We start from the raw sequence: 25079 nt of genomic DNA, 5'->3' as shown, positions 1-25079 counted from the left end.
CGATTCCTATATGAACAGATTTTTATGTGCACCTCTAGTTTTCTCTTCCTCTTCTCTAAAGCAGCGCAGGCCCCGCCCCCTTTGCCTTTTCCCGAGGGCGGGGTTTATCTAGGTTTGTGATGTCACGAACCCGGGAAGTAACTTGTTGTAGTCCCTACGAGCCGTTTTTGTAGGCATTAAACTGCCAGAATTTTAAAAGACGATATCTCTGTTTGCATTGAACTTTCAGCTTTGTAACTTTGCAGATATTGTTTATGCTCAAACAGCAACATTACACACTAATTAACGTTAAAAAAGAGAAATCGCAATCAACCACCCCTTTAATGTGTCTTTGCTGAATAAAAGTATTCATTCCTTTACTATACAAATCTGGAAAACAGTACAAAGATTTTGATAACTGATATCTGTGACTGAGTACAAATTTTGGACTAATACTACATACACTACATTTCTCCAGGAGAACCCCACTGGTATAAATGTATTATAAATGACATCAGCACAGATTTTTGGTAAAAAAATAAATAAAAATATGGATCTTTTCCACATGGATTCAGATGAAAGTTAGGGTAAAAAAACATAATACTGACACATACTACTTCTCTGATAACATATGAACTGACTTTAAACAGAAGCACAATCTTAAAAAGTAAAAACATTATGGGTATAAAATTAAATGTAATAGAATTATGGGTAAAATGAATACAAAATAAAAATGATAAAAATGGAATACACATCTCCACATAACTCCCATGCACCCAAATTACTAGAGCGTGAGATGCGTACACACACACACACACACACACACACACACACACACTCTCACACCATCACAAAAACCCCAATGATTCCAAAACATACATACAATAACACAAGTCATTCTTTCACATACACACATAATAGTCGGCTTATATATAGCACACACACACCACCCCTCCAGACGTGGGAACAACCTGTCATAAAGCCTCAAATTTGTATTGGTTTAAAGTCCATGACCTAGAATTACACTGCACCAGAAGCTAAGCGCTTAAGACTGCATCACTGAAGTCAAAGAAAGGCCTTTTAATCTAGTGACGTCTAGGGACAACAATAACATTCACCCAGTCGGTACTGCTAATATTATATAAAACTGATCACACAAACCTGTATATGGCAGAGAAGATCTCTTCAGAGGGGAGGCCAAAAGTTTTCTCATTCTGGTTCTTTCCTTCCCTGAAAGGTTTCAGATATTCTGATTATACCATGTTTCTTACTCAATAAAACACATATCCTGATGTATCTAAAAATCACTACAATGAAACATTTGTCACAGAAAAAGGATTTTAAAGTGGCCAGGGATCAAGTGTTTCTCAGCTGTTAATGGATGATAAAAACAGCGATGCCTACCTAACAGCATCTACTAGATTGTTCCAGAGAGGGTAGATGGTCTGAGAGTTATAAATGATCAAATCATGTAGAGATTTGGGGCTGGTCTTGGCCAGGTATAGATTAGCCACATCTGTACTGCTGTAAAAAGCTATGAGAGAAGACAAGAGTAAAGGTTTGGAGACTTGGAGGATATTTTAATAATAATCTAGACACAAGAGATGGATGATTTTATGAACAAACAGATACTTACATTTATCACCTTTACATAATAGAGCAATCAAGGTAACTTCCAGCTTCTCACCTGTTCCCTGTACCACTTCCACATCCACAATCTCAATGGCAACCAAAACATCCAGTAAACGCTCTATACCATCTTCACTGGTGCCAAGCTTCTGCGCCACTTCAACTGCGCTCATGGGCTTTTGGGACTGGAGGAGGAGGTCAAACACCCCTAACTCACAAGCTGAAAATATTGCCTGGAGGAGAGCAGTGATTCAGGATATTAAAAGAAAAAATGTCAGTGAGAACTTATGTTATTTACAGTATGTAAATAACTACATTACATCAAATTACATGTCATTTCTTTTAAAGGGTTAAATGCACTTAATGCAACTTGTAATAATAAATATGCTTGCTTTTCTACCTGAAGCCATTTTCACAAAAATAATGTCTTGTTTTCCTTCTTGTTAGGATATTTTAATTAGACAAGACAAAACTTTTTTACTGATGTACGCTATACAGCCACTATATTTCTCCAGGAAAAACCCAAAGGTAAAGTAATATTGTGTAATATTATTACAGTAAAAAAAAAATGTCTGTTTTTAGATACTGTTAAATGTAATTTATTTCTGTGATGGCAAAGCTGGATTTTCAGCATCATTACTCCGGCCTTCAATGTCACATGATCCTTCAGAAATCATTCTAATATGCTAATTTGGTGCTCAATAAACATTTCTTATTATCAATGTTGAAAACTGCTTAATATATAATATTTAATACTGCTTAATATTTTTGAGGAAATGGTCATACATTGTTTTAGGATTCTTTGACAAATAGAAATCTTTTATAACATCATAAATTTCTTTACTGTCGCATTTGACCAATTTAATGCATCCTTGCTGAATAAAAGTATCTTTGTTTCTTTAAATCTGGAAATCAAGACAAATATCTGATATCTGTGACTGAACAGGATTTTTGCAGTGTGATTTTTTTGGGACTAAAACTACATTCAATATATTTTTCCAGGAGAAACCCTAAGTAAACGCTAGTATAAATTACATCAGCCCATGAACATGATTTTAGGTTAAAATTCATATTAATGTTCAAGTATACTGAAAGATATAAAGGTATAAATGTACAAAGGAATGTAATATTTTAGAGACTTTTGTTTCATAATTTATTCACAATTTTAATTACTTTTTTGCCTCCTGTGGTTTATAGTAAATTGACAGTCCAAAACTCTGTGCATAATAATTGTAAAATTATTCTTGTGAATTCTATTCTATTCTATTATCTAATTCAGTTCATGCAGAATCCTTTCTGGGTTTTCTGGGATAACAAAACTCCTGAGTCATCTCGGTGTTTGCCTCAGTGGCTTTTAATAAGTTATAGGCCTGTCCTGCCAGAGGCGAAATCAGCCCTGGTGGCCACAGAGGTAAAAAAGACACAACGGGGGACATGCCACAAATAATAGATGTTCTCACATAAAACATTTACTCATAATCCAACAATAAATGTCACGTGTGGTAAACACATTATTAAAACGGTCTGCTAAAGATGCCTCAGGCGATTCCACATCACAAAGGAAGTATCACAGAAGTACTGATTTATATCAATTGACTGATTGATATTCATGCACTCATTTTGATAAACACTCTATTATAGAGACGTTAAAGAATTCAGTACGAGTCTCTCATAAAACACACACCTTGGAGATCCTGAATCCATTGAAATATTCCAAAAGCTTAAAAGGATAGTCCAGTTCACTCTGGGATAAATGCTCAGCCATGATGAGAAACGTCCCTCCTGTAAAAGTCAAGCGAATGTGAAATATCAAAGTAGTCAGTATAAGTTAGTGTTGGAAGATCCTACATTTCTTGATATTACTCTTTAACCACTTAGCCTGTGCAGTACCTTTTCAAAGGGAAAAAAATCATATAGGCATATGCAGAAAATGCTATAAACCGTCTTATGTTCTGTTTTGCATTCTTTGCCTCAACTCTATTTATGCATTAAATAAAAATATGGACGATTGAGAAGACACAAAAGCTGACGTCATCATCAGCTACTGGTCCAGACTTTCCCAAAAAGAACATTTTTAAACAATTCTGCATTTTATATTTACATTACCAGTCTGTATGCATTTTCCCTCTCAAATGAGGTTCATCTGAATCTTTCACACAGCCGGTCACAGTGAAACAATGTAAGTTATTGTGTAACCAACCACAAAATCATTCATGTAATCTTCCCACGAGAACATGTACAGATATGCACGATGATGATGCATTGACCACAGTGTTGTGAAAATAATACGAGTCGATCGCAGATATTTTGTATAAAGCAGCAAGATATCGACACATGCAGAGTCTAAAACCTGCTCGCACAACTCTATGCTTAAGCACTGTAGTGTTTATAAGAAAACCAAACTTACCCAACAAAAACTGCCAGTTTGATATGCAATTCTGTTCTAGACAATTCTACTCCAAATTTGACTCTACTCTAACAGTCATCTCATGCAAAATAATGCACCGTTCGCGAAATGTTCTATAGCGATGTCCGATTCCTGAACCCAGTTCACAGTTTGAACAATTCATTCACGATTGAATCGGTCAGAGCGGCTCCGACTGGGCCATTTGACTGAAAACCAAAATACACATAAGATACATAAGTGCCTATATATGGCTTTACTGGAACGTTTTAGAGCATGTACTATGACACGCCGAATCGCCGATATATGTCACAAACGACGATGTGACGTAAAAGAATCACTGGAATTTTGAACCGGTCAGAACGAACCGTTGGAAAGAACTGATTCGCGGAATTGACTCGGACATCCCATCACTGCTACATACCTCTGTCAGAAAACCATTAGGGTTTCAATGACATCTGGCGGTTAATGCCGAACGCTTTCAATCACTATGCTGTTAGTTTTGTAATTTTTGTTTAATGAAAAAATAAAGTCCTTAATAAAATCATCATCCAGGAAGTGATCATTTTTAGTGGAAAGACAACACTACTATAGTATTAGCAATGGCTATCAAAAATCTGAGATTGACCACAGCAAAGTACCCTCTTATATATACAGTGGGTACGGAAAGTATTCAGACCCCCTTCAATTGTAGCAAAGTGTCATTTCTTCAGTGTTGTCACATGAAAAGATATAATAAAATATTTACAAAAATGCGAGGGGTGTACTCACTTCTGTGAGATACTGTATATAAAAACAAATAACAGACATATTCATTTAAGACACAGTCCAAAAAGTACTGCTACATTTAATGCAACAAACCGGGTGAGCTAAATTCCAGACTCATTTGTGAATATTTTTTTACTTGCACATTCCATTTTATTTGAATCGATTTCATTTTTGTGAAACTCCTGCACATTTTGTGGATTATAATTTATAATAAATTTATTTGGAATTATGCAACAAAACTATCTGTGCTGTGAAACTGTAAACTCACAACTGCAATGATTTGAAACAATGGTTTTGTTTAATTGCTGATTGTGTAAATTGGGGTGCGAGATGCACACACACAGTATTGATAAATTACCTTGAGTAAATTCTTTTCAGCTCTAACACGATTGTGTGACATTTCACACTGCTATATCATGCTTGAAAATATATTTAAGTCTGCAAATCCATAAAAATGATCTGGACAAACTATTGCTATTACTCTGTGCTATTTTTGCATATGCACTCTCAGTAACTATAACTGGACATGACAAATACCTCAACCACCCACAAATTTCCTCCCCTATTCCTTCACACAAGCTAAGTGCTTTACTATGGAAGTGCAAAATCTTTTAACTAGTCCAAAACTCCCAATAAATTTAGTGGTAGAATGGCACGATCCAATAAAGTACATTTAATAAACAAATGAACCTAGTGGTTTCTCAACACACTTTACATTTCAGTGTTTACAGTGTCAGCTCCCACATTTATAGTTTTTTGATTTGAAATAATGCCCTTTGTGAGAAACAAAGCCTATTTTGGCACTTAAGATGACACAACAGAGGGGCAGAGAGGATAACAGTAGTTATTAACCAAATGCATTTATTTCTGCAACAACACGTTCACGTCCTCCCCGCTACCCAGCACACACACACACACACATCCTTGCAAACTCCATTTAAATACATGACGTGAGAGCCAGCATTACCTCACTGTTTGCTGCACATGCTTTAATAAAATGATACACATATTTACAGAATCCACAATTTCTGAATTCCTCTCCTCATCTCCCTCCCCTCAGCAAAGACAAAGTATTCTTCCAAACTCATAGTTCCCCTCTCAGAAGAAAAACAAAATATAACACTTAAGGGTGGATTTGAAAATTACCCACAATTAAAAATAAATTCAGCAGAAAAAAAACAAAACAAAAAAAAGAGGGGAAAAAGAGATGGAAACAGAGAAAGAGCAATGGATCTTTTGGCCAGTACAACACAGCAGTGCGTGGAGTTTAATAACAGCGCAGATATGGCAGTAACACTGAAATAGCTCATAAAGTCTATATACAAGGTCACGATAATGGTGGTCGAGCCTCTTGTGTGGAATCCGCTCACAGACACGAGCACACCTCATCATACGAACTGTGAGGAAATGGAGGGGAAAGATGCCTTGGCTTTTGAAAAACCTCCTAAGAGTATATATTGTGGAAAGGGATCTGGACAAACTATTGCTATTACTCTGTGCTATTTTTGCATATGCACTCTCAGTAACTATAACTGGACATGACAAATACCTCAACCACCCACAAATTTCCTCCCCTATTCCTTCACACAAGCTAAGTGCTTTACTATGGAAGTGCAAAATCTTTTAACTAGTCCAAAACTCCCAATAAAAACTGGTAGAATGACACGATCCATAGAGGTAAATTTAGTAAACAAATTAGCCTAGTGGTTTCTCAACACATCTTACATTTCAGAAGTTAGTCCCCGCTTCAACTTTTATAGTTTGTTTTTTTTAATAATACCCTTTGTGAGAGACAATGCCTATTTTTGCACTTAAGATGACACAACAGATGGGCAGAAGATAACAGTAGTTATTAACCAAATGTATTTATTTCTGCAACAACACGTTCACGTCCTCCCCGCTACCCAGCACACACACACACACACATCCTTGCAAACTCCATTTAAATACATGACGTGAGAGCCAGCATTACCTCACTGTTTGCTGCACATGCTTTAATAAAATGATACACATATTTACAGAATCCACAATTTTGGAATTTTGCCTCATCCCCCTCCCCTCAGCAAAGACAAAATATTCTTCCAAACTCATAGTTCCCCTCTCAGAAGAAAAACAAAATATAACACTTAAGGGTGGATTTGAAAATTACCCACAATTAAAAATAAATTCAGCAGAAAAAAAACAAAACAAAAAAAAGAGGGGAAAAAGAGATGGAAACAGAGAAAGAGCAATGGATCTTTTGGCCAGTACAACACAGCAGTGCGTGGAGTTTAATAACAGCGCAGATATGGCAGTAACACTGAAATAGCTCATAAAGTCTATGTACAAGGTCACGATAATGGCGGTCGAGCCTCTCGTGTCGGATTCGCTCACAGACACGAGCACGCCTCGTCGTATGAACTGTGAGGAAATGGAGGGGAAAGATGCCTTGGCTTTCGAAAAACCTCCTAAGAGTATGTATTGTGGAAAGGGCAGAGCAGAACATGTTTTATCTTTGCGTTTTCTCATACCTGTCTCCTTCTACAGCTCTCGACTGTTCTGTAGTAAATTAAATGGAAATAAGGCACAATAACTACGCTGACTGTTTCATTAAGAGGGGAAGGGAGCGTTCTGTTGACCAATGAGCAGACAAGTTGATCCAATTAAACTACCATACTGATCTTCCCTTTGCATCCCAACCAGCTGTTCAGATTTACACAGTACAAATAAAACAACAGTTTTATGGCGAGAATGCTAACGGATACCCTCCCCCCACAAACATTTCCCATCCCGAATGTTTTACAATCGCATTGTGACAAAAATCGCTACACACTAGTGGTGCACACAATACAAAAATTGCTAAGAGCACCCACTCACCCCAGACCCTCCCAACCTTTGGACTGATTGGCTGATGGCAGACAATCTGGCTTTTGGATTGGTTACCATATTCATTCGACATACTTTGATTTAAAATGACAACGTTCTCAGTCGACGAATAAGCATGAGATTTAAATGCTTGAGAAGTATATGAGATCTGTGTTGTGGTACAATAATCACACGCACAAAAACAACAACAAAAAATATCACTTAAATGGGGGGGGGGTCTCTTCTCTTAATGAAAAGAGACCCCAGTTGCGTTTTTTAACCTGTTGTGTACTGAACTCCAGGCATCTGCCCCGTTCTATGTGTGTGACCTTTGAAGTCATGAACACCCACCCCAGACCCTCCCAAGCTTTGGATTGATTGGCTGAAGGCAGACAATCTGGCTTTTGGATTGGTTACCGTATCCACTCGACATTTACTTTGATTTAAAATGACAACATTCTCACAGTCGACGAATAAGCATGAGATTTAAATGCTTGAGAAGTGTTTGAGACGTGTGTTGTGGTACAATAATTACACACACAACAACAAAACTAACTTAAATGGAAACAAAAATAATTAAGAGAGACCCCAGTTGCGATTTTTAACCTGTTGTGTACTGAACTCCAGGCATCTGCCCCGCTCTATGTACGTGACCTTTGAGGCCATGAACGGTGAAGTCCCCAAAGGAAATTTAAGTGAATAAAAATGTATGTGTATTCAGTGTTTCCTCCTTTCTCCTTTTTATTCATCTCTTCACATTGTCAGTCCAAGTCTGAACGCGCAAATGTGCAGGATGCTATAAAAGCCTCCGGTGCGCTCCACTTTCCATTGGACTGTAGGGTAAACGACGGAAGGTTTAGGGGTTTAGACTGTATGACTGACCATTTAGGGTGTAGGCCTGGTGGTTTATGGTATAGTGTTTGATGGTATAAATTGAGTGTTTAGATGGGACAGGAAGACTGAGGGTCAAGGAGCTGGATTAAGGAGAAGGTATCAAGAACAGAAAAGAAGAGTACAGGAAACTCTGACAGGCTATTGGTCTTTTTTGGTAGAAGAACAGTCAGAACAGCAGGGGGCTTTCAGACAGATGCGTTTATCTCTGTGGTGGAGCAGTAGTGGGAACACGGTACGATCGAGGTAAAGGGCAGATTCTGAGGGGTTTTCTTGCTGGGGTTTAACTATTCTGGATGGTGGTCTTCTCAGTCCTGGGCTTCAGCTGCTGTGGATGCTTCAGCAGATCATTCGTGTTTTTGATGATCCTTCATGTCCTCTTCATCTGTGTACTCAGACGGCTCATCTCCTGGCTTCAACAAACGGCCAACGTAGTCATATTTCTCTGAGAGAGAGGAGGAACAAGTGGAAAAAGAATTAATAAAACTATTTTCATATAAAATTGCATTTATGTTATTTCTTGTTCATGCATATTGTGTGCATATTTATCTTGTGCACAAACTTTTGGAAGGACTCTTATTTGGACATTGAACTTTGGTAGTAACAACTAGGGAGAAGTTAGCATGATCCTGCTAGCTTCTGTTGGTTGTAAAATAACTTCCTGCACAGACCATCTTTCTCCATCAGTGTTATTGTTACCTACAACTAAACTAAAACTATTAAAAATAATTTGTTATTTGAAATAAAGCATAAATAAAATAAAATATAAATATTAAAATGAACAAAAAAAAATTTAAATGAAAAAAAATAATAATAATAATAAAAAAAATGCAGCTTTGGTAACTAATTGAAGTAAGTTTAAACTAAAGTACTTACCTAAACCTAATAAAATTGAGCACATAAAATTATTCAAACTTAAAAAAAAAATAAAATAAAATAAAAATTATTATTATTATTATATATTAGGGATATGCCGGTATCAAATTTTCATGTTGCGATTAATTGCTTATGCTTTTGCTCACGGTATGCGGTATTATCACGATATTGACATTTAGTTAAAAAAAAAAGTGCTGTCATAATACAGTATAACCGGTTTTTCCGTGAACTTGTTTATGGAGCGCCACGCCACACTTCTGTTTTAAATCTGTTAGCTTAATTATTGAAGCCAGATATATTTAGCTTCTTTTTTTTGTTAATGAAAACAAATTTAGAAGCAAATTTTATACTAAATGTTTATCCAATTCTTTTTTGAGGGTTCTTATAAGGCGTTCACCATGAATTCACCTCTGGTAGCAACAACGCAAACAAGCAGAGTGAAAAAATAGTGTGCTTTATCACCAGAGTAACTTATAAGCAGCATTAATCTGTTATATTACATGCCTGATTTTCCCCACAGGCGGTGACAGGGACGTCAAGCTGTTTATCTCACATTTCCTCATCGCACACAGCAACACAAACAGATATGAGACTGTTCTACACTGAATCAATCAATCTAGATCAGTCAAGTATAAACCTTATTGTATATGGCTATAGAACAAGAGTCACTCTCCCCAACACACACACACACACACACACACACTCATACATACATATAAACATATATAAGTACATTAAGGGGACCACCTCATCTCATCCAAGAATCATTTGTGTGATTCATAAGTGACATTCGTTTTTGAGTGCAGCTATTGAAGACAATGCAATAAAAATAAGTCTTTTCTTGACTTTGTTTCATGGTACCAACTACCCAGTCTTTTTATCTTATCTCATTTAACTGAGACCGTCTGACACATCACCGCTGAATAATGGTGCAGGAAACACTGATATATAGTGCTGTTCAAAATATCGATACGACGATGTATCGTCACAGAGATTTGATGATACGAGCATCGATACAGCTGGCCCTGTATCGATATTGTGGCACGTGTGCAGCAGTGGACCACGCTTAATTTGTTTAAAATTTTACAACGTTTAAAATTGAGTAGAAAAGTGCCAGGTTTCTAAAAAAGAAAGAATAGAGCATATATAGGCTACAACAAGGTTTAATCTGGCCGCAGAGGAACACATCTGGGTTGCCTGATATAAAGAGATGTAATCCCCGAAACAGAGTATTACACTTGCGCAATACGGAAATATCTGCTAAGTGTGCTACTTATCTTTGTCAAACTGGCAACCATGTGCACGCGCGCTCTCTCTCCACTGTGGATAAACGTGCTTGCTTTCTGAAAACACCGCTTAGCTTGCAGTTTAGCGATCTCCACTTCAATGTTCTATTTGTAAATTGTAATTCATCGAGTGTTCATTTATGAGAGAGAGAAAGAGATAGGAGGTGTATGTATGAATTACCACCGTTTTGCCGCGTTTCTCTATAATATACATTTATTAGAACGAGTACATTATTATTTATGGGCTTAAAAACAAGATGCAAACAATCAGAATATTGTACCTGGTTGGGAGTGCACAATGTAAACATGAAACATATGCCATTACCTACAGTTATGGAGGCCCTTCATAATGCAGAGGTCAGCCAATAACTCTGCCAATAGTTAGAAATGGCACTATAGTAAGCAGTGTTTAATAAACAGCTGTTTTTCTCAATTCTGCTAAGGTGAAATTCAGTGCAGTCCTGTATCGTGGCCTATGTATCGTGATACGTATCGTATCGTGACTTTGCTGGTGATACACAGCCCTACTGATATATGGCCATACATTTTTTATAGCTCTCCAGCTCTCTGATCTAGAGTGAACAGGACAATTAAAGAAAACTGTCACTCATTATCTAGAGAATTTGCCCAGTACCCCATTCCTGCATCAGCTGTGTGATTACAGTAAATGTACAGATCAGCCCTAACCAGCACAACAGGAACAACATGCAGAGCTTGTGGACCAGGAGGAGTGAAAACTACCTACCTACCTAACATGCACAACTTTCCTACCTGCAATTACCCGAAAGGCCAATAAAACCTTTCAGACATGATTAGATTTTTGGGCAAATTAAAAGCTTTCTTTCTGAATTCACAGTGGAATTCTCCTGCTTACCCATGAACTGCATCTCCCATTCTCGAACGCTTTCCATCTGTACAGCATTCAGGTCTGAAAGATCATCGTACTCGTCTCGTAATGCATCCTTCTCCAGGCAGAATGTTGCCAAACCCCGAGAAGCATCACGTCCCGCAAAGATCCCGTAGGGGCCCTCTGGAACAACAGACATACTGTGAGCATAAAGGTCAGCAAGACAAATTTAGGAACTTCTGCACATTACAGATACAATAACCAGAACTGAAAATGCAATACTGCCAGGGATTCATCAATTATTGTCTGATCTGAAATAAATTTGTGAAATTAAAATAACAACAACTACACATTAAACAAAAATATAATTAAGCTAATTAGCCCTCCTACGTTAAAATGTAAAAAAACAAAGAAAATAAACACTTAATTATTGAACTGTCTGAAAATAAGTAAAATAGTAAAAAAGTAAAATAATTAAGGTAAATTGTCAAGTGTTTAAAATAACAGTACTTATGTATTATTCATAATGAATAATAAATAACAATTAATAATTACTACTAACAATAATTAGTATAAATTAGTACTATTATTTTTACTACTACTACTAGCAGTAGTAAGAGCCCAACTGAAATGCAATCAAAACAAAACTCTATTAACCTACTAAAAGAAAACAGGTGTAGAGTCAGTGGGTCAGACAATCCCAGACAAGCTGAAACCAAAGTGGATTGTCCTCTCAAAAACAACCAAACAGCTGAGATGAATGGAGCCGCTCACGCAAACCAGAGGAATGCAAGTAAACAAACAGGTACTCCAAAACAGCTGTGAGAGATTCTGTGATCAACACACTGCACCGAGTAAGGAAATTAATGTAAGGTGCCATTAAAATACACTATGGCTACGTCTACATTAATCCGGAAACATTTGAAAAATGCTCTCCTTCCACACTAGCGTTTTCCAAAAGTTTCTCATCCACACTGAAACATCAGAAAACTTTAAATTCGCCTGGCTGTGCATGTGTAAAACCTCATAAAAGCTCATATGATGATACAGACGGAACAGACATAAATGACCCAATATTGATATTTAAGGAGCTTTTATAAAAATGCCTTAGAAGAAAATGTTACATTGCATCCTGAGACAGTAGAATGGCACTGACATATTTTAAGATATGTCAGAGCAACATATTTTCAGTTGAGACAGCTCAAACATGCATTTTAGTCTGGGACTAGCTTTAAGCCTTGTCTGTGAAACCGGGGCAATACGTTTTCATGCAATTCTTCCTGTAGGATCGTTTTATTCACGAAAATCATCATTCACCTGACATGTCCAAGTCACGCTCACTCACCATTATATGTTTGATCTGAAATGCAACTGCTCTCATGTTTTGCCGCAGGACAGCAATATGCGAGTAAATTTCCTGTCATCTTTGCAGGACTGTAATATGAAGAGTGTACAAAAACGTGAATAGCACATAACAGGCACAATAATACCCGTATAAACATAGATATCTATTGGTACAATATGCGTCACATGACTAAACGTGATATTGTTTTCAAAACCCTCCGTTTTCACAGTCCACACTACAGTGTAAAAAATGGCGTTTTCAAATGTATCCACTTTGGAGAGCGTTTTCAAAAAGCTCTGTTTTTCCTGACAAAAATGCTGTGTTGGTGTGAACAGAAGTCCAAAATGGAGAGAAAAAGATGCGGGTTCAAACGAAAACATATTAGTGTGGACAAAGCCTATACTGCACCAACAAGAACCAACTCCAGCTGTGCACAAACCGCTCAGGCCACACCTTTCCTCCCAAACCTAAAACGTGACAGATGAGCACGACAGACTGATGAACTTCAGTCCATAATCAAAACAAACAAATGAACTGATGGGATAAAATGAGAAGATAAGAGGACAGGCACGTCTCTAATACTTGCTGCATTCAGAGTTTTACTTCATACCCTCTTGAACAGGAACTAGAATCCATGATTCATAAATAATATGACTGCCAAAAGCCTTCCAGATAGAGAGACTGAGCTTTAGTCATTGTTTATTCAGAACAGAAGGCAATAGAAGGGGCAATCAGAAAGCCATCTTTTGATACTTCTTATTTTGGTTCATCATCTGATCTCCATGTGCAAAAGCCAGTTAGCTCTCACACACACACACACTAATTTTTTCAGCGGTTGAGCAATAATAGTCTTAGAAGAAACAAGCAGGTCCAGAAAAACATTGAACAAAAAGAACAAGCTGCCCTATGGTCGAGTGATAAGACACCACGTCTGCCTACAAAGTACAAACCTATGCTATAGTCTCATCAGGCTATAAATGAATGCAGCAACAGGTAAATAAAGCTGATCTCATATTCTGTCTGGGTGAAATGGTGCAAGATGCCACCCAGAACTACAGGCATCTAAATGAATGACGAACTGGTCAGAGTCTGGTCTACTGCTGACACCACACCTTGAACGCCCCACGCTCCCCTATAAACGCCACAGATGGTCAGATAACATATCTCATATACAAATATAGCTGAGGGAGATGAGAGGCCCAATCAGAGGCTCTAGTTCGAACTGTATCTAGTTTGAAATGCAATCAATGGCTGTGATGATCCTGGTACAGTGTTATGTGCATTCTTGGTTTCACTTCTGACCTGGGTCTCTAAAAAAATAGACTCCAGACAGACAAAAGACTGCTGTTCTGGCTTCGAGAGCGAATATTTCAAGTATTCTGTGTAGCAAACAGCTGTTTTGCAAAGCCTGTAAACTGCTCTTAAAGTACAGGGGAAAGAAACAAGCGTTTCCCTGCAGGGGAGGGAGGAAGGAATGAGGCTCGGTGCTTGATTTCTTAACCAAGGCCACTGCTAAACTTAGCTGACCTAATATTCATCATAGCAAATCAAGCTGTTAGCGTTACGTTTAAAATAAGCATATTGATTATTGCATGGTACAGCGCCTCTACCTGTACAGTGCATACCTGATGGGTGTGCCAGCACATGGCTCTCACCCCGTATGTCCACGTCACACACGGTTCTCATTCAAAAATGCACTGACATGACAGGTTGAAGCCTGGGAAAGAGTTCACCAATGCAAAACAGAGCGGAAGAAAGGTGACCGCAGTTATGAATGAGACAGAAAGGGCCCGTCAAGAGGCTGACAAACTCTGATAAGACATCAGACCACCCTGTGCATCATCACAGCAGGGGTTTATGGGAGAAAGAGGCTTTGTGTGACTTTACCCTGACCAGTGTTTACCAGTATTAGCTTTTCTCTGACCAGAGTATAAGTTGGTTGCCACAAAAGCTATTCTTCTATGGCAAGCTGTTGTTGTTTTTTTTAAACTAACCATTACAAGTAATATTGATTAACATTTACTTACTATAGGTTTAGCTGCTTAAAATTATGCATAATTTCTTATTATTACTACAGCAAGTACATGTAACGTGTAAAAAGGACAACAAAACAAAGTGCTGTCAGTAATCTAACCGTATCCTTCACTATTTCATTAGTAACTACTCGTTAGATGTTAGTACTTTATTATTGATTAATATCTATACAATTAGCCACTAGTACTTATTCAACAGATACTAGTCACTGCTGGAATAAAACACTAGTATCCAGTTGTGACTTGTAACTATTCCATTATTACTACGTTAGTTAAAGATGGCCAAAACTGAAATATTAACTTCAAACCAGTATGTAGCCTATTCCAATTGTTGCTAGCACTCCCAGTTTTATTTAAAAAAAAAAAAAACGGTTACTTTATTTTAAGATCTCCTTGTTACAGTGTAACGTTAGTCACATAAATAAGTACTGTGTAATATTAATAACCACATACACTTACTATATGGTTATGGTTAGTCGCTTGTAATTAAGCATAATGTACAGTTACTGCTATAGTAACGTATAACAGGCAAACTGTGAAATAAAGTGCTACCGAGAATATTAATAAGGTGTTTATTATCCAGTAGTTACTAGTACGTATTCCAGCTTTAGTAGACTTTGCTTACTGGATACTAACGTTAGTACCTTCTCCATTGCTGAAGTTAAAAACCCCCGCTGAATGTGGGTGTGAGCCTGAGCCCTGCGCTCTCCTTACCGCGTCCGTAAAACTTTTTGCCGCTGGTCACGTCGAAGACCTTGGTATTGACTGCCATGAGGATGCGCGGGTTCTGCACGCCGTTGTACTCGCGCAGCTGCTGCAGGGTGAAGTCGCGTCTCCTCATTTTGGGAAGCGGCGAGGCCTCGCTGCCCCGGCCCGCGTCCGCGCCCGCCCTCCGCCACCACCGCGCGTAAACCACGTAACACGCGGCCAGCAGGAGCACCAGAACGCTGAGATCGAGCAGCATGCCGCTTATACCGAGACCGGCCCCCGGATCCAACTCCTCCGTCGTGCCCTGCCCGCCGCTAGTGTCCGCCGCTGCACTCCTACCGTCTCCATCGTCCGCCATACTGCAACGATAGCGGCTTCCCACCGCGCTCGCCCTCCCAGCTGCCACTCCGGGGCGCTTCTGATTGGCTGTCTGTTACCGGAACACCGCGTTGGCTCCTGGGATTTGTAGTTTTATGTCAGAGGCGCCTACAAGACCACCGAGCGCATGCGACCAGACAAAGGCTTGAGATAATGAAAAGGCGCTGTTATGATTATATTTATCAGTAGCCAACCGCGAAAAAATACTGAAGTATGCAGAAAATCTGCTTTTTAATTAACCTGCAACTCAAAAGTATGTTCTACTTTTATCTACAACACAGACATTAAACAATGAATGTGTATTAAATACAAAACTGAATAATATGATAAATATATATGATGTGATAAATATTATATGGCAGTCAATAACTTAAAAACTAATCATAATTCAATAAAGATAACAGTATCCCTTGTGAGCCCGTTATCTTCACAACTCAGAATTGACAATCTTTACTATTGCTAAAGTGCAAAATATGCATTCAAGTCCCTTGACCCCTAACAGTTTCTGTAGGCTATACATATGTTATTGTTGAAAAAGTGTCTATTGTTTACAATGTCTGAAATAATTGTTTATAGTGTAGACTAAATGTATTGTTTACAACAGAGCAGCTGCATTGCTCTCCGTGTGTTTATCATGTCTGTAAGAGGGTTCCTGTAGTCATGGTAAACCTGGAAATATTAGCAAATTTTAAGAGGGTCTTAAGGCCTGGAAAGTCATGAAAATATTTATAGTGAACACACATGCTTCAGGTTGTGCTCGGTTCTAAAATATTGACTATATTGTTTTTTCGTGAGTGCAAACTATTTATTACTTTTTTAAAATCATTATCCAGGAAGTAACTGGAAAAGTAATGGAAATTGTTTTGTTCAAAACGTGGATCCCTGTGTAAGATCCAGTAAAACAACATTACACAGCACACGCTGACCTGACTTGAACTCAACAAGAAATACAATATATATTATTTTGGGGTTTTATAAACAGATTTTAATATATTTTAAGTTTTTTTTACATTTTACAATTTATGAGGAAAGAAAAAAAATTAAACCGACATGCATACCAACACACAAGCGCACACAAACAAAAATATCACAATAAAATGAATCAATAAAAATGAATTGATTGAAATTAGAGAGCTGCTTCTACTATTTTTTTATGTACAGTTTTCATAAGCAAATATGATACAATCGGGACATCAATTCAGTGTCTGATTAATGATCATAAGTGAGAAATAAAACACTGATTTAATATTATCAGCAAAGATCCAAACCTCAAAATAAAAATATAATGCAAATAAAAGTATTCTCTGGGCCACCATGTTTGCGGCCATCTACACTCTCTCAGTAATATCAATAAAAAAAGATTATAATCAATTAAGCTTTCAAAAGAGAGTAAAACAATAAATGATCTCAAACTCAACTCCAATAGGATTCAAAATTTAAAAGGAAGAATAATTCCTCTCAAAAAGATAACATTTCTTAGAAACTTCAAGTATACAGATGTTTACCAGTTTAAGTCAAAATGATCAAAAGGTCAAAGATGTTTTCTCCTCTACTCTGCACCTAAACTGGAGATGTGGCATCTTTGAGATCACCACCTCCGCAATGTGAACGGCACAATATTTGTTTAAAAGCAGGAGCATCCTGTAGTTCCTGATGATGTTAACACTTTTTACAATCCCTCACCACTGATATCTACGTACTTCTCCGATATTCAGCTCAGACACTCAGCTAATCACAGAAGCATAAAGAACTTAGTATTCCATCACTGTCATATTTCCTACACAAGCTAAAAGAGCAAAAAAGGCAATAAGCTATATAGTGTGTTATCTTGTGTCACCCTCAGTTCAAGTTTTTTTTAGTTTGATGAGCTTTTTTTTACATTTTTAAAATAAATGAACTAAATATGTGTACTGTGCATTTCGCACAAAATTAAAAACACTTAAAAACCAAAAGATTAATTATTTATGCTGACAGAGCTGTAAAATATATATATATATATTGTTGTCGCTTTTGAAATGTAAGGCATTTGCAAAGGTAAAACTAATTTTAAAAGAGATAAAACTGCATTCGATGTAGGAATGCATCTTCTGTAAACTTTACAGCAAAACAAGTTCACCATGCGTACTTGATTCTGCAACTACTAACCGCGGGGAAAAAAAACAAAAGAAAGAAAAAAACAAAAAGATCTTATGGAAGTTAACCTGTCCAGAAAAAGCACCTTGTACAACACAGATATTTCTGGTTTACTCTTCAGTTTGTGAACGCAACGGTCTGACAGTTGGTTTGACTGGCTCACTTCCGAGGTTACGGTGTAAAACGTAAGCCTGCACCAGCACTGAAAATCTTTTCACAGCTCTAGAGTTAGAATCACGCTCAAATACTGTATATAGTGTAGCAAGGGCTTCATTTCTTTGGCTGCTGGGCATCTTTGTTTTTGCTCGTCGCCGCCTCTCCTTTACGAGCATCTGATGAGGTATTCTTCTTCACATTCTCTTTGGGTGGGGCTTTTGTAGACGGGTCATTAGCCATGCTGCTTTTGGCGGTCAGAGGTGCTGCTTTCTGATTGGCTGTGACTGGTTTGGCTGATGGTTGATTGGTGGTTTTCCCTGTCGTTGGGGCAGCGGCTTGATCTGTTGTGGTTGTTTTTGCCATCACTCCAGTGGTTGGCTGATTGTCTGAAGATGTCTTGGCAACTGGGGTCTGTTTCGATGATGATGTCGAGTTGTGTCGCCTACGTTTCACCTCGTCTCCTGCGGAGGACGAGTGTGCTTTCCTCCTTACTCCTTCCTCTGCCATTGGTGGCTAAGAGAAAGGAAATTACATTTGGTTTAGAGTTTAACAGACTACTATTAACAGTTAGAAAGTGATTAAATGTATATTGACGAATCCGATTTATCCTATAAAGCCTACTGTATAATATCTGATACACAAATTTCTAAGGCCACTAAATTATCAACAAGATCAAAGCTGTGCTGAAAAACCTGTTGCACACAATCTACTAACTTCTGGTTTCTGATCAACAGTTTATACTATTGATAGATAAATATATATATATATACATTTGTCTTTTTGCTTTAAAATCTTTATTGATTTTTTATAAAGTAAACCTAAGAATTATCTTTATATTGTTAGTAATATTTTACATTGTTAGATGTTTATATTGTATTGTATTTCTTGTTAAAATGTGAGTATCAATTATGATATACATCAGGCATTTGAGGAATATTTATTTGTACTTCTCTCATCCATCAATGTATTGCACTGCATTACATGTTTTGTCCCTAGAGAGCTTTGGCCATAAAACTAAGCATTTAAATATCATCTTACTGATATACATTATTCGGAGATATAGAGTGACAACTCGTAGTTATATGAATTTTATGCAAGTAGTCTGTTATACTGTATAAAATCTCATCAGGTGACAAGCTATCAGAATTTCATTATACTTTTTGGCCATGTAAATATCAGCAACTGCACCAAATTGCATATTTTTGCTCAATTTGGGCCTTTGAATAAAAGCTTTATTTTTCCTCGAGTATGAGCTCCATGTTCATTTATATTATTGTATGAGCCATGAAAACCTCATATGCATAAAAATTATAATAAATAAAAAAAACACATGTAAACCTTTTTATTTTAGATTTTGTTTAAAGGTTTAAAAAAAACTGTTCCATTTCAGAAAATGTTTTTTAGCTACTATTTCGTACGTTAGGCTTTACAGGGTTAATGTGTTATTCTGGGAACACATTCACATGTAAGACTGATGCTTATACTCACATCTACTCTGAAATCATCAATGCTCTTGAATTTGCTGAGGTATTCCTGGAGTTTGGGGTCAATGGGCTGATTCTTCACCTTTGCGTATTTCCGGAAAGCCCAGAATTTCTCCAGCCCATATAGTTGACCTACACGTATACACAAACCCCCAAACATCAGATGCAAGCACATGGTGACACATCTTTGTGTCAAAAAATGGTGGTTTACTAACAAGTTTCCGCCAATGTACTGAGTAAGTAAATTTGACCCACAAAACACCAGACACTAATATGATTGGTGATATGCAGCAAAGTTAAAAAGGCAAAATAAACATTTCTGCCTTTGCATGTTTTTGATTTTTTTATTTGTTTTGCCAAATTATGATTGTCTGACCTTTCTCATAGTCCTGGATGGTCTCCTCCTGGAAGTCCTTAAAGATGTCTTGTCTGAACCTCCGCTCTAGTCCATAACTGTAGAACCGGAACAGACACTCCAGCCCGTACCTGTTTAAACATTTGAACACACATTAGGAAACCAGTGTTGGCCTTCCCAGGTAGCACAGCAGGTAGTATACAAAAACCTTATACATCCTTTACCAGTCTAATCATTTGCATGACTTTCAACATTGCAAATACTATACATGCAGAAAGTCAGAGCTAGTACAGTTTGCACTTGTCTTAAGACTATCGTTTTGCGCCAAAAAAACAAGCACAAGATTCTAAAATATACTGCAATGATCTGGGTTCCCAGAAAAAGGTTTTACGTTTAAACTATTTTGTTGGTAACTGATTTTGATACCAAAAATTGTTGGCAAATGCTTTTTATTTTTGTATTGTTGCATTGTTGCATGAAACAAGATTTATTGTTTAAGAATTTGCAAGATTTGTGATGTTGATAGCATTTGAAGTTCAAGATACTTTCGATACTGTACATGATTTTAATATTGCATTATGAGTTTTGTTGATTCAAAAAACAAGTTAAATAGGAGTGCAAGCCCTCAGCATTCAAGATACAGTACTGAAATACACACACTTGCCTAACAACAACTAATACAAACAATCTGTGAGTAAACAACCAGAAGAGTTTGTGCATCCCTGTATAAGAACCAGACAGAACAATGTTCAGACTTGGCAGCCATTTTAATGTGGGTGTGTTTGTATGTTGTGTGTTATATCGGTCAAACATGAATGCTAACTTCAACATTCTCTCACAAGAAATTGCTATGATAGCCAATATTTCATTTATATTTAATTTTTTTTAAGAATAGACATGAACCATTTTTCAAGTCTTCTGTAGCCAAAATCAGGAGAATTTTGATGCATCTGTAATACCAATGGTTTATACCACTGCTTATGCATATGAGCAGGAACCTTTTTATTTTCGGTATGTCATTTATGTACCCTCTTGCCAAACTGGGGGCACTTGAGAAGGGGCCAAATGAACTTGGTTGACTTACTGCCTGGAATTCCCTGTCTGAATTCTCAAACGCTGATAACTTCTCCAGACAAGGTCTGCAGATAAAATACAGAATTCAGGACTATGACTCTTACCTGTAGTTCTCTTTGGCATCCTCTAGGGCAAACTGCTTGAACTCCTCATACATCTTTCTGTTGAAGTTGTCTCTGAGGAAGAAGGACCAGAATCTGAAGAGGGTATTCATCTCCTGAGACTGACCCACACCTAATCGCTTCCTCTCTTTGGAAAGAAAATACACAAAAATTCAAGTAAAGCAGGTAGATATACAGAACAGCTGTGGTGTAAAAAACAAACAATCACTGCACCATTGAGGCATCGTCGGCGATATTTGTGATAAACTTGCTGGGTGAAGCCGTTTTCTCTCAAAAGCTCATGGGATGGATGCCAGAACTTAGGCAGGGACTGCGGGGTGCAGCCGTAACTGCCTGACAGCGCGGGAGCTCCTTCTGACGGAGATGCATTCGAGCTGCTGTACAGAAGACGAGGATAATGGGAGAGAAAGAAAGACTGTTAAGCAGAGCCAACTATCTGAAACAATTAGCTGACGTGTTTCAAATCACAGAAAAATGTGCACCTCAGTGTTGAGGGCATGACATAAAAAAAGCCAAAAACCTGATGGAGGAAGTGCGGGGTCTGTGCTCTCGTGAGTCCATCACCCAGCCTACATGGCACTCCTGAGGGGGGTTAGAGCTGTGACGGGTTTTCCTCTTTCTGGGGGTCTAAAAGAGTGAGTGGGAGAAAAGAAAAATCTGAAATATGCACCTGGTTAGGACAACTGTAAGAACTAAGGGATTAGGCAAAAACGTTAAAGGGATAGTTCACCCAAAAATGAAAATTTTGTCATCATTTACTCACCCTCATGTTGTTCCAAATCTGTAGGAGTTTCCTTCTTATGTTGAGCATAAGAGAAGATATTTTGAAGAATGCTGGTAATCAAACGGTTGATGGTCCCCATTGACTTCCATATTATTTATTTCCCTACTATGGAAGTCAATGGGGACCAATAACTGACTAGCTCTTCAAAATTCTTCAAAATATTTTCTTTTGTGTTCAACATAAGAAAGAATCTTACACAGGTTTGGAATGACATGAGGGTGAGTAAATGATGACAAAACAGGTAATAATCTCAGGTAATACATAAATATAGTTACAAAAATACACATAAAAGGTCATCCTTATAATCCCAGAATATGTTTTCCTAGTACAAACATACTTTTCCATCAAGGTTGCCGCTGTCTTTGATGACAGGGTAGAAGCGTGGGGTTTTGGTGGGGTCCTGTCTTCCAGGGGTCCGTGGTGTACGTGGGGTGCGAGGCACACTGGAGGATTCTGGGACATCCGTGGGGAGAGAATGAGCCATGCTAGAATCATCTAAAGAAAAAGAACAGACAAAAAAAATTAAATTTAAATAAATGAATTACTTTATTTATAATTAATTAATTGTTTGCTTGTTTATTCATAAGATAGATAGATAGATAGATAGATAGATAGATAGACACCTGTCTGACATGGTGGAGGGGGCGGGACCTCCTGGATGGGGTCAATGGGAAGTTTAGGGGCCAGAGTTTCAAACTCATCTTGGCTGATCATGTTGAGCTTTTTGAAATTCTCCAAATCCTGAAAACGTTGAACATATTGACACATTATAGAGAGTACAAACAAACAGCTACAAGAGGGCTAAAAGCATAAAAACTACAAGTAGAGCATCACACTCCTTAAAAACAAAAAAGGAGAAGAGGAAAACAAAGTGCCCTGATGGGCTTCCAGTTTCTGCCTGTATGAACAATGAAGTCATAAGTGCTCTGTATTTGACTGCAGGCAGTGCACTTGATCAGGTTTACCAGCGGTTATTGCTTGCAATGACATCCTTATAGTCCATCATAAAGACTCAAACCCATGTGGCCACTGAAAGTGAAGCTTTTAGGCCTATCAGAGGCATTAAATCAGACATAACAGTCGATCAGGAGTTTACCAAGAACATAATGTGTCAAATTGACATTTATACACACTGGTCACAATGGTACACAGAACATATTAATGTAAAAAAGCCACACTATCGTAGTGACATCATAAACTCTAACTGATCTGAACAAACACATGCACATGTGCTCTTTTCTGTCATTTTGTACTGCTGTTTATCAGGTTTCTGTACTTTGAAGTTTGAACTTCAGCCCACAGAGACCTTGGCACAGTTAACACAGGTGACACCCCTGACACCACTTTACAAAAAGCCACACTATCGTAGTGACATCATAAACTCTAACTGATCTGAACAAACACATGCACATGTGCTCTTTTCTGTCATTTTGTACTGCTGTTTATCAGGTTTCTGTACTTTGAAGTTTGAACTTCAGCCCACAGAGACCTTGGCACAGTTAACACAGGTGTTACGACTCCCACGAGTGGGAACAGGTGGGTACCCCTGACACCACTTTACAATTTAATGTGTCAAATTGACATTTATACACACTGGTCACAATGGTACACAGAACATATTAATGTAAAAAAGCCACACTATCGTAGTGACATCATAAACTCTAACTGATCTGAACAAACACATGCACATGTGCTCTTTTCTGTCATTTTGTACTGCTGTTTATCAGGTTTCTGTACTTTGAAGTTTGAACTTCAGCCCACAGAGACCTTGGCACAGTTAACACAGGTGACACCCCTGACACCACTTTACAATTCAAACACATATCTGTGTAAATTGTAAACTTGATATGACCTACTTGAGTTAAATTAGAGTCACATTCTTTCAGGGTTTTTGACATTTGCAAATGGCTCAGATTCTGTTGATGTTAGTATGAACTGGCTCAATACAACATCAATAAATGAGTTTTTGTCCTGGAGGATCTAATCAAGACAAGACCTTTTCCTCTAAAAGAACGTACACATCCTAGATCATATGTGACCCTGGACCACAAATCCAGTCATAAGTAGCAGGTGCGAGGCACACTGGAGGATTCTGGGACATCCGTGGGGAGAGAATGAGCCATGCTAGAATCATCTAAAGAAAAAGAACAGACAAAAAAAATTAAATTTAAATAAATGAATTACTTTATTTATAATTAATTAATTGTTTGCTTGTTTATTCATAAGATAGATAGATAGATAGATAGATAGATAGATAGATAGATAGATAGATAGATAGATAGATAGATAGATAGATAGATAGATAGATAGATAGATAGATAGATAGATAGATAGATAGATAGATAGATAGATAGATAGACACCTGTCTGACATGGTGGAGGGGGCGGGACCTCCTGGATGGGGTCAATGGGAAGTTTAGGGGCCAGAGTTTCAAACTCATCTTGGCTGATCATGTTGAGCTTTTTGAAATTCTCCAAATCCTGAAAACGTTGAACATATTGACACATTATAGAGAGTACAAACAAACAGCTACAAGAGGGCTAAAAGCATAAAAACTACAAGTAGAGCATCACACTCCTTAAAAACAAAAAAGGAGAAGAGGAAAACAAAGTGCCCTGATGGGCTTCCAGTTTCTGCCTGTATGAACAATGAAGTCATAAGTGCTCTGTATTTGACTGCAGGCAGTGCACTTGATCAGGTTTACCAGCGGTTATTGCTTGCAATGACATCCTTATAGTCCATCATAAAGACTCAAACCCATGTGGCCACTGAAAGTGAAGCTTTTAGGCCTATCAGAGGCATTAAATCAGACATAACAGTCGATCAGGAGTTTACCAAGAACATAATGTGTCAAATTGACATTTATACACACTGGTCACAATGGTACACAGAACATATTAATGTAAAAAAGCCACACTATCGTAGTGACATCATAAACTCTAACTGATCTGAACAAACACATGCACATGTGCTCTTTTCTGTC

At 37.7% G+C, this 25079-nt stretch overlaps 3 protein-coding genes across 4 annotated transcripts in view; all 3 read right to left on the bottom strand.

The window, feature by feature from the left end:
- The window catches only part of LOC107668509 (acetylserotonin O-methyltransferase-like), a 7231-nt gene extending 2908 nt beyond the window's left edge, over nt 1–4323 (bottom strand). Inside the window, exons 1-5 of one of the 2 annotated variants that reach the window (XM_016460403.1) lie at nt 4016–4323; nt 3293–3390; nt 1667–1841; nt 1384–1513; nt 1141–1209 (exon numbers count right to left, since the gene is read on the bottom strand). In XM_016460403.1, the coding sequence (XP_016315889.1) occupies nt 1141–1209; nt 1384–1513; nt 1667–1841; nt 3293–3373 (455 nt within the window). In that variant the 5' untranslated portion in view covers nt 3374–3390; nt 4016–4323. Of the gene's footprint in view, nt 1–1140; nt 1210–1383; nt 1514–1666; nt 1842–3292; nt 3391–3714; nt 3951–4015 lie in introns of those variants that run through there. The other variant, XM_016460404.1, reaches the window with a different exon arrangement.
- A 4369-nt stretch (nt 4324–8692) lies between these two features.
- LOC107668512 (membrane-associated progesterone receptor component 2-like) lies at nt 8693–16028 on the bottom strand. The gene is made up of 3 exons (XM_016460413.1): nt 15617–16028; nt 11552–11707; nt 8693–8960 (listed from the first exon to the last, which is right to left on the bottom strand). Exons 1-3 carry the CDS (start codon nt 15966–15968, stop codon nt 8863–8865), a joined length of 606 nt encoding a protein of 201 aa, XP_016315899.1. The 5' UTR covers nt 15969–16028; the 3' UTR covers nt 8693–8862.
- A 1060-nt stretch (nt 16029–17088) lies between these two features.
- Nucleotides 17089–25079, bottom strand: part of LOC107668513 (la-related protein 1B-like) — a 36372-nt gene continuing 28381 nt past the window's right edge. Inside the window, exons 12-19 of the mRNA XM_016460414.1 lie at nt 24459–24576; nt 22434–22591; nt 21833–21939; nt 21526–21689; nt 21295–21439; nt 20138–20247; nt 19766–19893; nt 17089–18790 (exon numbers count right to left, since the gene is read on the bottom strand). Of these exons, the coding sequence (XP_016315900.1) occupies nt 18392–18790; nt 19766–19893; nt 20138–20247; nt 21295–21439; nt 21526–21689; nt 21833–21939; nt 22434–22591; nt 24459–24576 (1329 nt within the window). The 3' untranslated portion in view covers nt 17089–18391. The remainder of the gene's footprint in view (nt 18791–19765; nt 19894–20137; nt 20248–21294; nt 21440–21525; nt 21690–21832; nt 21940–22433; nt 22592–24458; nt 24577–25079) is intronic.

Source organism: Sinocyclocheilus anshuiensis, unplaced genomic scaffold (assembly GCF_001515605.1).
Source record: "Sinocyclocheilus anshuiensis isolate Anshui unplaced genomic scaffold, SAMN03320099.WGS_v1.1 scaffold52, whole genome shotgun sequence".
Classification (NCBI taxonomy): domain Eukaryota; kingdom Metazoa; phylum Chordata; class Actinopteri; order Cypriniformes; family Cyprinidae; genus Sinocyclocheilus; species Sinocyclocheilus anshuiensis.
Note: the sequence above shows the minus strand (reverse complement) of the source record. Positions and strands in the feature narration are given on the sequence as shown.